At 44.4% G+C, this 15,712-nt stretch overlaps 1 protein-coding gene across 2 annotated transcripts in view; it reads left to right on the top strand.

Annotated features, from left to right (window-relative positions):
- ENPEP (glutamyl aminopeptidase) overlaps positions 1-15,712 on the top strand; it is a 297,126-nt gene that overhangs the window by 114,567 nt on the left and 166,847 nt on the right. For both annotated transcript variants that reach the window (XM_078676092.1, XM_078676093.1), the window contains exon 6: positions 1,586-1,699. In XM_078676092.1, coding sequence (XP_078532218.1) covers positions 1,586-1,699 — 114 coding nt within the window. The remainder of the gene's footprint in view (positions 1-1,585; positions 1,700-15,712) is intronic.

Below are 15,712 nucleotides of genomic sequence, written 5' to 3'. Positions count from 1 at the left end.
ATTAAAAACAGTCATTCCGTTTTTCCTCACTCGCCTTTTGCACATGCTTAGTTGTACTCATTCATGCCCTGCGCACAGAAACCCATGCCAAAGTCTTCACAAACTCACAATTTCATCTTTTCACTTTATACTCTCAACAAATATCACATACCATCAGCCATGCATAATTACACATTGCACAACCTCTTCCATATCCTACACCCTCTTGGGCAAGGCACACATATCCCACTGCATTACACCTCCAGTCAGACTCTAAACCCAGCTACATCCTGCACAGTCAAATACTACACAAGCTTCAACATTGGGTGCTCACTGCTCACGCTCAGTTGTGCTATGGACACTCCCAGCAAGGCACTTCTAACACTGAAAAATCATTGTGCACATCTTCATTTCTAGGCTTTAGAATTTAATGAACGAAACTATTATCACCTATTACAGATTCTCCCGATTACAATGGTACACAACATGCATAATTCAATAATTCCCTCGCCAGTTTCTGCATGCCTCTTTATTTACAAGCAATTTACTGGCGAATTTCACCCAGTAAATATCAGCTGGTTTGACCTGCCGATATTCACCTGAGGAAAAGACTAAGGGGTTGGAAAACTGCGACCGACTCATAATTGTGACGCCCTGAAAACATGAGTTTGCACAGGCCCAAAGTTAAACACGGTACTCCTAACTCAGGACTGGGTGTTGTTTGCAGTATGACTCTTTGAGTACGCCTATATCAGTATTCTATATGTTAAGAAATTCATACCTTTGATGATGGCCAAAGTCCCCCCACAGCCGCTAAGAGCATTTTGGAAACTTGATCCTGGCCTTTTCTGGCCGGAATTTGAAAATTTGAATTATGGGACCTAAAGTCCACAATGAATGGATGGGGACAGTAATGTTTTCAGGGTGACTTTCCTGAATTCTATGAGTGGCAGGATTACAGGTAACCTGTAGATACCAACATTAATCATAGACGTCTGCTACTTTTTCTGTAATGAAATGTACACAAATAGTCACTGTTCCCTTTTGCCACAATCTCTTTCGTTTGTTGGAGTTTCTAAACTGCTGCTTTGTTTTCAGTGTGTCACACTACTCTAATGGGGGGAGACGGCATTGAGGAGCGGAGATTTAGAGATGTTGGTAAAGAACTCAAGGAATCAAATGATTTAGCATTGCCAAAGCCCACTGTGGACCAATAATAGGAATTGCGGCTGCAATGTCAGTGGAGTTCCCTTTATAGAATATATATAGTCCTATAGGAAAATCTAATTTTATGGGACAGCCTCAATTTCCAATGCAGCTAACATTACAAATTGCCTTTGGTTCTGTTTTTGAGCAACACAACTTTCGAAGCTTCGATGTGGCTGGCACGGACTAATGCCCAAGGGGGATTATTGCACTTTTGGAACCTTCAAAAAGGAGGCACTTTTGAAAAAAGTATGAAATTGTGCTATTTGGGCTTATGTGTGTGTTCACTTATAATGCTGCGACAAGACTGGTCTGATCACCAATCTGACTTTCTGTGAATATTTATGTTGGGTTCTTTTTTGGGCAAAGAAATGCTTATTTGTTTTCCTTTTGTCTTCAGTGGTTTGGGAATATTGTGACTATGGACTGGTGGGATGACCTCTGGCTGAATGAAGGATTTGCCAGTTACTTTGAATACAAGGGAATCGATGCGGCTGAACCAGACTGGCAAATGGTAAGCATTTGTGTAAATGCATGTGTTGTTCTTGTCTTTTGTGTGGCGTGGGCATACTTCAGAATACAGTATGACTGAACATAAACATAGACAGTGAGTCAAATCAAATCAAAAATAACTTTATTCGGTTTTATATATAGAAAACCATACAAGTTACACAGCATCCAAATATCATTTAAAACATGAAGTTTGAAAAATTACAGTTCATATCAGTAATAAAAGAGAAAATGGATCCATTAGTGAATAGACATACATACCACATGTTAAAACAAGATGTGCTTTCTACCAAAAAATAGCTATTTTTCCCGGCAAACCCTGGTACTCACTGTAGATTTCAGGTAGCCCACGATGAAGAAGATACAATCTGCTTTACACAGTTGCAGATACAAAAGCGCGGGGCGAACCTGGTTAAAATTCAGCCTCTTTCAAAGGGGAAGTAAAAAATATCTCCGGTGTACCTCGTAACATTTACAGAGTAACATAAAGTGTAGCAGATCCTGTGGAGAAACGCCGTCGCAGTCACAGGGTGCTAACACCTGTCCTCTGCAGCACCCTTTTGGAACGGCAAGTAACAAATGGAAAAGGTCCAGACAAAACCTGGACAATAAAAACTGTTCGTAAGTGGACAGTGACCCCAGGAGATAAGGCTCTATCAACAAGTTGGTTTTTAGCGCCAGAAATTTAGGGACGCTGGGTTTTTGCACTTTCAACTCATCTCTATCTAGCTTCCTTATACAGCTAAAGGCTTTCTATACAAACTCCACATCCTTTTTTACAATAGTGTCAGCCTTTAAAAAAGGTTCAGGATGCCCCAGCTCTACAAAACAACCTCTGATATATTTCAGCCATGGTATACGGGACATGTGGTCAAGGCTCATACAATCGGTTATAATCGCTGACTGGGATCAAAATCCTTATTTAGCCAACACTTTAGCCAAAACACTAATGGGCACATGGCCAGGGTGTCACATAAAAAAGGTGCCCCCAGTTCCTCGTGAACCACCAGGTTTTATATACCACTTGGCACACCCAGCAAGCGCTTTAAAAAGTTATTCTCAACCACTTGCAATACATCTGTGGTGGCATGTCCCCATATTTCACTACCATAGCAGGCGGTTGTTACACCTTTAGCCTGGTATATTTTCAACATAGCTTCAATTGGGTGCTTACCCATCTTTGCAGCAAAGTCAAAAATAGCAGCGATTAACCTTGTAAACTCCCCCTTTTTCTTCTCAATAAGGGGCCCTCACTTAAGACAGTCATCCAGTAAAAGCACCAAGTACAAGAAAACAGATGCCAGGGGAACCTTCTCGAGATCTACATTAAATTCATACTTTTTCTTGGGCCACGTCCCTACTTGCAGTATGTAGGATTTGGCGTTATTAATAGCCAAATCTCGGGACCCCGTAAAATTTAGAAAGTTATCAAGCAGGGATTGGAGTCCCCTAGCAGTTCTGGCTATGAGGAACGCATACATACATACGGAAAATCTGCCCCTGTACCGACAAGGCCCTATCTAGATCATTGTTCAGGTTGAACAGAAAAGGGGCCATAATGCAACCCTGCCGAACCCCTCTCCCGACCTAAAAATCCCTGGAAACACGGAGATCCTGAGCATATCTGTCATTCGCCTTGGTGTCCCTATGCAGATCCTCTAGGAAGTTGATGATATTGTCCTCCACCCCCATGACCCTCATGGACTGCCACAGCTTGGCCCGATTGACACAGTCAAACGTGGAAGAAAGGTCCATGAAGGCCAGGTAGATCGTACCTGGGCGGGCAATAGAGTACTTCCAGAGGATCAAATAAAGGTTAAGGCATTGGGCCACAGTTGACGGCCCCGGGCAAATCTTATATTGAATGTCAGTAATGATCTTATGTTCCTCTGCCCAGGAGGATAATCTCTCCAATAACACCCCTCACACTACCTTTACTACTGAGTCTAGAAGGGAGATTGGCCTATAGCAAAAAGTGCTATTGTGGTCCCCCTTCTTGAACACCAGCACAATGATAGAAGTAGCCCATGTATCCGGGCAACCGTCCCTGGCTGCGGCATTAAGCACAGCCACAAGGATCGATGCCCAGAAAGATGGATCCGATTTATAGAGTTCCGGTGGGATGCCGTCCGTGAGGGAGTCAATTTATTAGTTCTGAATGTCAGAGCCATCATTGAAGGTGTAATACTGTAATTATATATTCGTATATGATATATATTGTTATATTATTTATAATATATTTTATATACATATATAAATAGATATAGATATATCTTTTATGTATTTGTTGCACTGCTGCATAGAGTTGATTTATGTGCACTATCTCAATTATATTTTTCAATTTATTGTAGTTTGTCTAAATGTGAACCTGTCTTCCGGAATTGATGAATTTCACTTTTTTCTGAAACCTTTTATTCTGACTGTTTCCAAGAGCTAGCTGATCACCATTTAGGATACACTAAAGACCTGTTTTAGAAAGCTATTTTGTGCACCTGCTTCCAGCTATGGGGCATAAAAAAATGAATTTGATAGATTGTAAACCGCCCTTTCCTTTCTGGAAGGGCACCAACTGGTGTTGAATGCCACATATTAGAGACAGAAGGGGTAAAGCATTTCTTGTGTATTTTTAGCCCAAACAATGAGGAAATCAATCCCGTAGCTGTAACTGAACCCTCCCTTTCATTCTCAGAACTTCTAAAATTTTGTAAAACCATTTTGATAGGTGAAGTTCGCAAAGCAATTTTAAGTTCTGCAACTGGGAAGGCACCAGGCCCCGATGGGGTCCCAGCGGAATTTTTTAAACATAACCTTGACATCTGGGCCCTGTTGCTAACAAACATTTTTAGAACAGTTGTTAAAAAAGGATCTATAGAGACCTGGAAGGAATCTATCACTGTTCCCATTTTAAGAAAGGCGATAGAAACTCAGGCTTGGGGACCTCCGAACAAGCTCTGAACCTAACTTTGACTTTAGGTAAATATGTTAAGGCCAGGAGAGGGGCCATACTTATGGCCTTCAAGGACCTCTCCTGTACCTTTGACTTGGTGGACAGGGACATGTTATGGGGAATCTTGGATCATTCAAGGATTGACCCTGCATTAGTTCATGTTTTAAAAACTTTATATCAAAATACCCATATGAGGGTCCGCTATACGCTACAAGGAGTCTATACGTCCCCTATTCAAGTCAAGCGTGGAGTCAGATGGGGCTGTATTTTGACCCCTTTTCAGGGCTCGCCTGGCATTGCAGCGCGAAGCGCTGCCGCTAGCGAGCCTTATTGTCGTTGTGAAGGCCTCCCAAGTGGTACAGACCGGTGCACGAGCAGACACCGATCTGTGAACGCGCGAGCCGCAGGGAACGCCAATGTGCACGCTCACGGCGTCACGCTCCTGCCCTCCTGCGTCTCTTCCAAGGCGCGCTCCAGGCTGACTTGCGGTGTGCGTGCTCCAGCGTTTCTGTGGCCCATTTACCGCAGCATGGTACCAACGGGCTTGGGGGCTGCACGACTGTCTGCCAGCTTCTGAGGCTGTTTTTGTTTCTGCGGCAGCACATGTGGAATCAGGACAGCGGGTCCATTTATGCTGGAGGTAGACGGCATGTGGTAAGTGAGGGCCGGGGGGATTTGTTTGCTTGTTTTCTTCAGGGGCTAAGCATCGCCTGATTTTTTCAGTGTATGCTTTCCATCGATGGGGTCTTTCAGCGTCCAGTTTCCATTTGTGGAGTACTCCAGTGTCCACTTTCCAGTACTGATGTCATCCGGGGTCCACCTTCCAGTGTCGGTTTCCAGCAGCGTGGGTTTGGCACCGCCGTTCTTTTACAGGCAAAGCTTGCGAGGAACTTCGGAGACTTTCAGCGTGGGTTTAGCACGAGCTTGGCATTTCCCGGGTCTTCCGCAGGTGCATGTACGTTACAGGTTGCCTCAGCATCGCTCTGCTCCTCTTGCCCTGGGCACCAAGCTCTGTCTGGCGCTGCACACACTGGTGGCGCGCTTTAACTCCTGCCTGCAGCCCATCTGTCTGCACCCCGCCCGCTTCCAGTCTGTCCCTCCTCCTACCTCAGTCGCCCCAGACGCTCCCTCACTCCCCGCTGTCTCCAGTCTGGCTCTGTCCACTTATTGTAAACACCCCCAGCGTCCATTCTTCTTGCCTCCCCTCATTGGATGGGGGCAAGCATGCAGGATTTGCATTGGCCAATCCATTCTCGGCGAGGAAGGGGTTGCTGGAGAGAATCGGCACCTCTCTCCTCGCCGCCTTGCCTGTCACCTCGGATCGCGCGCCACTGTCACCAGCAGAAGGTGGGGAGGGTCTGGGATCGGCTGTGGAGATGGAGGGGGCGGGCAGGCGGTGGTCGCTAAGAATGGAGTAGGACTGGGAGGTGCCCACACTGGGCATTGAGACGATAGACAGGGAGGGTCAAGGGCTGCTGTCTTTGGGCAGTGGGAACTAATTGCTTTGGATAACTGGCATAGAGAGGATTTTATGAGACGCTAATATTGGCTGAGATGGGGCAGATTGCATTATAGAGTGCTACTGCTGGCACTGGGCACGCGGGGAGCAGGTGTATAATGATCAAGCTGGGCATAAGAGCGCAATAAGAAGCAGTAAGGGCTGCTGATGTTGGGGAATGTGATGTGAACAGAGAGGACAGAAGGGGGTTGTATGCTGTCACAGGGCACAGAGAGCATGAAAGGTTTTAGAGGCAGCGGGTATTCAGCATGCAGGGAGTACTGTAGCATTACAGTGTTAATGCTGCATGCTGACACTAGGCAGGCAGGGGCTGGGATATGAGCCAGGGCAGATATTGATCACATGGTGCTGACTCTGGACATGAAGAGTCACAGAGGTCGTTGTTAGGAGAATGGTTGGACTGGGGAAGGTTAGTTATTGAGAACTGATATTGGGCGTGAAGGGGGCAGGCACAGAGCTGACACTGGGCACCAAGAGCTCAGTGAAGGCGATGGGATGCTTCTGCAACTGGAGGAGCTTGGGTAGAGGGTGCCAATAGTACTCGATACACAAGCAACTGGGAATATACTGACCTGACACTGTCCATGGAGAGGACATAGAGCACCACTGGGTGATGACAAGCCTACCACTGAGGCAGTGGACTTGCCGAGGGCAGGCAAGATCACAAAGTCCAGTCACTGGACATGTATTTACAAGTTTTATATAGCGCTAGCTAGACCCGTGGGTATCAGAGCACTTTACATACACAAGGAAAAACAAGTTGCATTACATATTAGGACATAAGGCTGCATAAAGATATAAGCCAAGCTTTATAATTAGGCATATATTACACAACAGGACATAAGGATGCATAAAGATATAAGCAACACATTATAATTAGGCATACAGTGAAGGGGAGGGAGGAAGCTCAGGAGGTTGAAACAGTCAAATAACCACCTATCCTTGATGGACAAGTGAGCAGAGCTAGGCTATTGAAGTCTAGGTTCGTTGAGTTGGACAGTAAAGTATTTCTTGAGGACAGGGTTAAGAACTGCAGACAGTGTGCTCGGATGCGGTAAGTGAAGTTTTCAGGGTGCTGACACTAGTCTTGAAGGGGACAGGGGTTTTACTGGCCCCTCTGTTAACAAGCATTAAAAATGCAATATGTCTCGCCTTTCATTAAGTTAAAGCCATTTGCATTGCTATACAATACCATTAGCTAAGCAAATGGCTTTAACTTAATCAAAGGCGAGACCTATTGCATTTTCAATGCTTGTTTATTTTTAGTGTATATAAATGGCTTGGAGACCTTTTTAATTTCTTGCACCTGTGACGTCTCCAAATTGGTACCCAGTTAGTCCCTGTACTATTGTATGCGGACACTGCGTTTTTAATTGAACGCACAGCAAATGTGTTGCAATCACTTTTACATGGTTTTAATTATTTTATGCAAGATCTGAAGCTGAATGTGAATTTAAAGAAATGTTATGTTATGACCTGTGGCCCAAAGAATACCGGGTCAAAAAACTTTTATGGGGGGACTGCGGCTCAAAATACAAAAGCTTTTAGTTATCTAGGTCTGATGTTTAATGAGAATTGAACTGGGAAACGTTATTAATTCAAAGACAGGGGATGGAGGCAGCTTCTGAATACATTTTCAGTTTTGCAAAGAAGTTAGGACAAACCCCCCTCCTAGAAATGATTGTGCTTAGTAACAGAAAAACTCTTTGCACAGGCACATATGTGGCTGTGGTATGGGGTTATTCTAATACTAAAGCTCTACAAAGAGCAGAAAAAACATTTTAAAATCGAGTATTAGGAACTTCAAAGACCCACCAAGTTTAATTGCCCATAACGAGCTGGGCATGGGGTTTTTGGAAGATAAGGTAGGCATGGCCCCCATTCAATTATGGTGCAAAAGTTGGAACACACAGGAACTGGGCTTCACCCGTAATATAATAAAAGATTGCCTCATGCAGATTAATATGATTGCAATACCATGGATCAAGTTCATTAAGTAGATTTTTCGTGACCTGGGACTGAGTGACTTTTTAGTAGAACCAGATAAAATACCCCTAAATGCAAAGAATATAATAAAAGAAAAATATATTGCATATAGTGAGGAAGCTAGGCTCACGAAGGTACTAGACCTGGTCACGGTTCAATCACATGTGGTCTGGGGCACTATTTGACCTGGGTAAATGAACCTGAGCTACGGTTCAGCCTGACTAGGTTATGCGGGATCAAGATTTAATTTTTGGTAGCTTTCCCATTACCAGGTTTCCATCATTATCTTACTGTCCGTGTGATGGGAAATAACATCAATCTACAAAGCACTTTATGCTCTTTTGTACATTATATTCTTCTCTCAGGATACGGTTTCTGTGCCCAATTTGAAAGAGGAAGATTTTTTAATAATCACCAGGAGGGTTGGTGTTTACTCCAGCACTTGGAGTCCAAAACTATATGCTGCTCTATCTTCAGTTGTATTACCCAAGCACTGAAACTGAGAAAGACATATGCATGTTAGCTCACGGTTATGAGTTTGTAAGGACTTTCATATGTGAGCCCAGAAATCTATCATGACATTTTGTAATTCTCATGGATTTTTAAATATTTCTTTAAGTACTCTTACTTTTCTTTTAAATGTGGGGGAAAATTGATATTTGCATGATTGTATTGTGATTTTATGGTTTTTACTTGTGTTTTTATTGTGTTTTTATAGTCTTTGTGGCCGAATAAAGCTTGATGATAATGAATTTACTAGTGCAAAATCCCATTCTGGATCCACAGAATTAGTAGTGCAGTAATAGTTCTTTCCATATTGGGATGTGCAAACACAAAATTCCGAAATATGGCGAAATTTCTGTATTCGTAAATTTAAGGATAGTGGTCAGTTTGTGTGGATTCAAGGGGGTCCTATTAGAAACATTTGGTGAACAGCCAAACAACTATAATTTTGCGTTTGTTCACTTACACCATGCAAATAATTCCAAAGCCTATAAATCCAAATTTTCCGATTCATTCTCTTTGAAAGAGAGTATTTGGCATGACGTTGAAACTTGGTCTAATGTGAGACTCTCTCTATCCAGTTATACCAACAGATAATTAGAAATTTTTATCACTTAAAATGCTCAGCCATAACAATGCATGTTTTAATGTGTGCAAAACTCTACTAGTAACCGTGGCACTTTGTAGTTTGTAGTTTGGAGATATCCGGCGTTTTAATGTGCGGATACTCCTGGGCATGTCAACATGTTTCGAAGAATCAAGGCTTCTTCATCAGGACTAAGGATGATCCCTTCAGTGCTCACTATGTTGCTATCAATTGGTGCAGAATAAAAAGGTGCTATGTACAGTATGTGATATTAAATACAGTACCCAGTCGGTATTGTTAACATGTAAGTTCAGTCATTATTTCTGAAATTAAGCTGGATGGCGCGAGGCGAGGACTTCCTAACCACTAAATCAGTGGCCAATTCCTCCGCCACCGTTAAAGAAGGCTCATGGAGCACTGACTCCTACCACTTCTAGCTTTTTTTCAGAAATACTGACTGAGCTTATATGTTAACAATACCGACTGGGTACTGTATTTAATATCACTTACTGTACATAGCACCTATTTATTCTGCACCAATTCATAGCAACATAGTGAGCACTGAAGGATTCATCTTTAGTCCTGATGAAGAAGCCTTGATGCTTCGAAACATGTTAACTTGCCCAGGAGTATCCGCACATTAAAACGCGGGATATCTCCGAACTAACATTTTAATAGCACCAGCCTATGACCTATTACATTCTTTAAGTCTATAAGGCCAGGTACCTTTTAACCACTCACTTCATCCACCCCTGACCCTTCCTCTCACTAGCCTTACACCACACATAGCACTACAATAACAGTGCTCAAGCGTAGTCGCTAGTCGTAGCACACCCCGTCCCGCAGTGGGATGGGAAGATCCCTATGATGAAGCATGACACCAAGGGGCCTTTTGGTGTGTGAGGGGTATTTAAGCAAACACTGTGTATGCCCTACCAAGTTTGAGAACACTTTCCTATGAACCTCTTTGAGGTGGATTCTTTTGTTTTGAATTAATCTAGTTGAGGAGGGCGTATCCACCCCAGTGCCCGTGAGGGGCATTACCTCTTCACTCACAATCCTGTTTTTTTGTAGTTACTACTGAGGGAGTCATAGCAGCGGCAGCAGAATACATTTCTGGGGTGACATCGCTTTAAGTGAGTGAGCGCACTCTGCAGCGAGGTCCGAGCTGGGATCGTGGTGCATAGAGATGCGGCGATATGATTCTCGGGCTGAGAAAGACAATGCTGTAGTGGACTCTAGCTTCCCTGCTGCAGTTATCAAATGGCCCTGTGCCTGGCAGAGGTTTTACCACTTGGTCTGGAGTCGGAAATGGGCTTGTACAACCGTGAACAAAGCAATGCTACAAGGAGGCGCATGCAACCTGCAAGCCCGGCGAAATGTTGGAGATGCCCGGCAGAGGTGAGCGATGGTCGGGGCTGTGCTAACTCTGTAGCCTGAGTGCCCTCCTTGGAGGAGTGAGCTCAGCCGTGTAGCAGCTTCTGTGACTGGCTCGGCTGGAGGCTCCGGCCCACCTGAGGCTTTGCCGGCTGGGGACCGCCATGGTCATAGGAGGGATAAGAGGGCCCTGCAACGGGGAAATCCGACGAGGCCCCTGCAAGGTAGAAGAGTCCCGGCCGGAGCAATAGGAACGAGGACCTGATCAGACCTTTGCCATTTGAAGGCCGAGCTGGATAGATTGGAGGGAGAGGTTTTGACATTTGGTCTCTGGAGCAAGACCATGGCCCCATTAAAGATTAAGATGTGCATTTCACTGCCTCATGGCAGACGTATAAGATTTTGGGGAGGCATCTGTGGTTCAGAGGGAAACCCTCTGAACCACCCCCATCTTCAAAGGCACACTACAGTATAATTACTAGTGCCATACTTCAGTAGGGCAGGGATACACTTGTGGGGACGTGGGACTGGAGAACCTGGAACCGCATGGTGCACACTGCCAGACAAATCTGTTGTGCACAAGGAGGATTACTGCCAATGAAAAGAACTGTGTGCCCTTCCTGTATAGTAGATGGCCTGGACTGACTATCTGCTGCTGTTTGGCACCCTGACTTGTGCTCTCCAAGGACTCGTTGGCTTTCCCCTTGGTCTCTTGTGGAGGTCTCACGGACATCAAAGACCTCCTGAAAGGAACCCACACCATATACTTCTTAGACCTGGAGAGTGGTGCCCTCTTAAGTGCCCACAAGGTCTGCTGGATCCCAACTCGTAACACAGCATGAAAGTGAAACTAAGAATTGTATCTGGAGACCGGATTGCCTTGTGTGGAGCCCTAAAATCATTGCCTGCATCAAAGAAGTGTTACCCCTGCATCGCGGGATCTTCAACACGAAAAAGAGTCTTGTTGGTGACCGGATTCACCATTTGTGGGATCCCAAGTGTCCCGCTTTGTCGATCGTCCTGCATCTCTCTGGTGCAAAACGCCAACTGCATGCTTATTGCGTGCGATGTCCATTTCACAGATTGTGACCCTCGGAGATGAGGGCATACCCATAGAAATGCCTCATTCTATCCTGTGTGGCACTGCTGAACTTGTGCATGTGAGTGTGACCAGTATCATTGCACACCAGGCGTTGTGCCTCATTTCCTGGTAAGTATTGAATTTGCAAATCTTAATTGTGTAACTGGTATTGTCTGGTGCAACCCTTGTCAACACGCACTAGACGTTGTGCTTAATTTCCAGGGAGTACGGAATTTGCAGTTCTTCTTTGTGTCTGACTGGAACCGTCTAGTGCGATTTGGAGCAATGCGCACCAGACATTGTGCCTCATTTCTAGGGAGGTACTAAGCTTGGATCCCTTCACTGTGTGAGACTGGAATTGTCTGTTGTGGCTAGTATCGCAGCACAGCAGACGTTGTGCCTGGATTGCCTGGTTGCAAATTTGATTGACGTGTGACTGATCGGGTGGCTTCTTTTGTTTTCTGAGAGGCTCCCCAGCTACATTCCTCATTCATAGATTGTTCCTTTGGGGCCCTCAGTGCAGCAGAACAACTGCCCTCTCCTCACATTAGCCCGATGACATTGTGCTGCCAGTTATTATTGCCCAAATCGGGCTTGGGTATTGAGAGTGACTGACAGGCTTGGAAGGACACTTCTGAGAACGATAAGAAGTGAGTCAAGAGACTGCGTGACCCCCCCCCGACCCTACCTCATGCTGCGCAGAACTGGGCTGGTGTCAGAAGGCCCCTTGTGGAATCCTTTTGTGTGACTGACAGTTGCCCTCAGCCCACTTCTCCTCCGTAACCTGTGGGTGAACTTCCCAAGTGGTGGTCAAACCCTAATTTGACAACTGCCTCCTAATTAGTCCTGCTACCTACCCCCACCTTCTTCCTTGGGATCCTGACTAAGTGTGGCTTTAACCGCGTGTAGCCTAGTATCTGGGAGGAGGGCTGCTTATCTCCAGTTTGTGGGCATAGGGTAGTCGGGTGAGTTCAGAGGGTGGAGGGAGACTTGGCCCACTGGGTCTGCAATGTGCTATCAATTGACTGACTGGATATCAGTTGCACCACATTATGGTGCTGTGTGCGTATGTGTGTGAGTGCGTTACATACGGACCTGCCTGGTATCCGTTGCACAGCGTATTGGTGCTGAGTGAGTGCATGCGTGGGAGAGACCATCTACCGACCACCTCTGACTAACGACACTGCCCAGTGGTTTTGCTTTACACGTCGATTTCTTGTCAGAAGAACACGACATTTGACATTGGTTTACCCGTGCCGCCTCGGCCAACGGTGCTGCTTACAAGTGGGATAATTCTTTGTATGTACATAATTCTGATATCGTTGGGAAGTGGGGTGCACTCAATCACTGTGTGTTATTGACTTATAAGACTTTCCAGGGTGGGTGTAGGTTTGACAGCATTTTACACGCATAGGGGTGCTGGTGGTAAAGTAGGATTTCCCCCAAATGTGCTACTGATGTCATTTTAACATGGTTGGGCCTAGTACAGCTAGTAATATTTCCAAGTGTGATTTATTCCCAGAAATACAGGATGTTCATGTTGTGTTGAATATTGTGTGTGTTATTTACATTCATCACATGTGAAATCTCTTTTGTGTCACTCAGTGTAATTATTGTGAGTGAGTGCTGTGCCAATGCTTTACACATTGCCTCTGTAATAAACCTGACTGCTCAGTGTGAAGGTACCCAAGGGTGAGCGCAGGTTATGCAGTAAGAGTAATCACCCACCCTTGACAGAAGGGTTAGGTTCTGCCTGGCTAAGGAATCACCTCAGCCAACCAGTAAGTGCCAGTTCCAACAGTTTGGATTTACGTGCCAAATGTACCATATGACATATTATGGTTGTGGGCCCTATATCAGTCTAGAGTATTTAAAATCAAGGTGCATCTTATTAGCTAGGTTCAGTCCTGTTCTTATTTGGAGGTACCTTTTGATTCTTTCAATAACTAGACTAGTTAACACACTAGCAAAAGACAACTATTTTGTAGCTCCATCTCAACTGTCTTGGATTTTGCTTCACTGTTAGGTAATACGTTATAACCTTATGCAAGCAAGGATCAAAATCTGGCAAACTAAATGTGTAGCTATTACAACATAAGGATCAGATGTCTGGGGGATATGCTAATTCCCTAAATGTACCAAAAATGTTCTTGAGACATATTCTTTCATTGCACTATAGAAGCTCTTCGTGTATTTCACATGAAGAGCTGAACTAGGATTATATTGTAGATCTCTATCTGTCTCAAGCTAGAAAATTGATGCAACTGGGCGATTATCGAGTACAGTCTCAGTGTTGGCCTGTTATAAAAAATTACCTGGCTCAACTACCTCAGCTCCACTTTTGTGGAGCTTGGTCATCCAGACCTGTTTTTTCAGCCAGATTCAGTTGTCAAAGCAGGATTGCATTCAACCTGAACATCATTTGCAATCCATAGATCAGTTCTCCGAGAAAAAGTAGAATTGAATAAATCATTCCTTTGATAATTTATTCTTCTAAAAAGGGTACCTTTGATGAAACCTTACTTGACTTTTGTGGTAAAAAGCAGACACCGCTTTTTATAGACTTGTATTAGAATGAATTTGTTGCGTTGCCTATTGTGTGTTCCCAAACGTTGGACACATGTTTCTGGTCTCACCCCTTGTCATTCTAAGTTCACTTGCTGAGATTCTAGCAAGGCTCTGGCTTTGGCTTTCATCCATATTAGTAGGGACTCTGCTGCTATTAACATGCCCCTGAGATAAGCTTTGGGAGCGTCCTAAAAAGTGGAAGAAGAGACATCTTGTGTGTCATTTAAATCTTGTTATTTCCTTCCCCGTTTCTGTGCGCACTACTGGGTTATGCAGGTGGTTAATTTTGAGCCTCCATATTAGGCACATGGGTGTGTATTGCGGTGTGAGTATGTTGATAGTCATTGGTTCATGGTACGAAAGAGTCCTGAGGTCTATGGAAATCTCTGTAACATCTAACATCAGCCTAGAGGCAATGAGGAAATAGTAAAAAGAGCATAGGCCTTATGCTCTGCTGAATAAAAAGTATATTCCATTTTGTCAGGGTAAAAGCCTCTCTATTTGTCCACCAGGCCTTTGTCACCCAACATGTCCTTAAAGCAAGGGTTTGCTACCCCCCCCCCAAATCTTTGATGGGATTTGCCGTTGGTGTCACCCAAGACCAGGTTCAAAACCCCCACTATTCAGCCCACCTATTATATATTCCAAGGCTCTGGAGATTGCGTTTTTTAGGAAAGCCTCCTGGGCAATGTTTGGGTCACATAGGTTCATTTTAGTGGAGAGTTTTGTTCCAACCTGTATTATCAATCCCAAAATCCTCCTTGCCTTGGCAGGGACCGCTGACTTTACCACTCCATAAAATGTAAGGCTACATGATCTAGCCACACCAGCCTTCTTTATGTTAGATGAGGCAAAGAACTGAATGGGAAAGAATTTCAATGTAATTTTAAGCAAGTCCTGTTTGATCAGGTGGGTCTCATGCAGTAAGCATATGTTAGTGGCATTGTGTTTTACCAGAATATTAACTGCTAATCTCTTGGCTGAAGAGTTTGAACCTTTGACATTAGGACAAGTTGTTTTAAACATGTTGGTGTTATTGAGATATGGGAATCAACGTGATTATTAGCCTTTTGCTCAGTTCTGTCCTCCACCTGTGTCTTCTTCCCAGCACTTTCCCACCCCATAAAATTAAAACCAGCAAATGTTGCCTTTAACTATCATGAACCGACATGTATGGTCATGCCTGAGTGTTGTCTATCCATCTGAGTTGAGAATTGCCTGTGTTGCATTCCCTCATTCCTGGTTGTCAATTTCCCTTTAAGTCAGACTTCTTTTGGGTGGTGGCTTGAAAGTCACACTTCCAAGCATAAACTTACACATCCCAGAAATGGCGTGAGTCATATTCTTTCTGTGGCAACAAGTAGTTTGTGGATCTGCACCCTCCCCTCCAAATCCAATGAGCCCTTCATCCTCACCCAAACAGCTTGTCCATATGATCTTCAAGAAGAA

The sequence above is a fragment of the Lissotriton helveticus genome, chromosome 2_1 (assembly GCF_964261635.1).
Source record: "Lissotriton helveticus chromosome 2_1, aLisHel1.1, whole genome shotgun sequence".
NCBI lineage: Eukaryota > Metazoa > Chordata > Amphibia > Caudata > Salamandridae > Lissotriton > Lissotriton helveticus.
The sequence above is the reverse complement of the archived record's forward strand: the minus strand, read 5'-3'. Positions and strand labels throughout refer to the sequence as shown.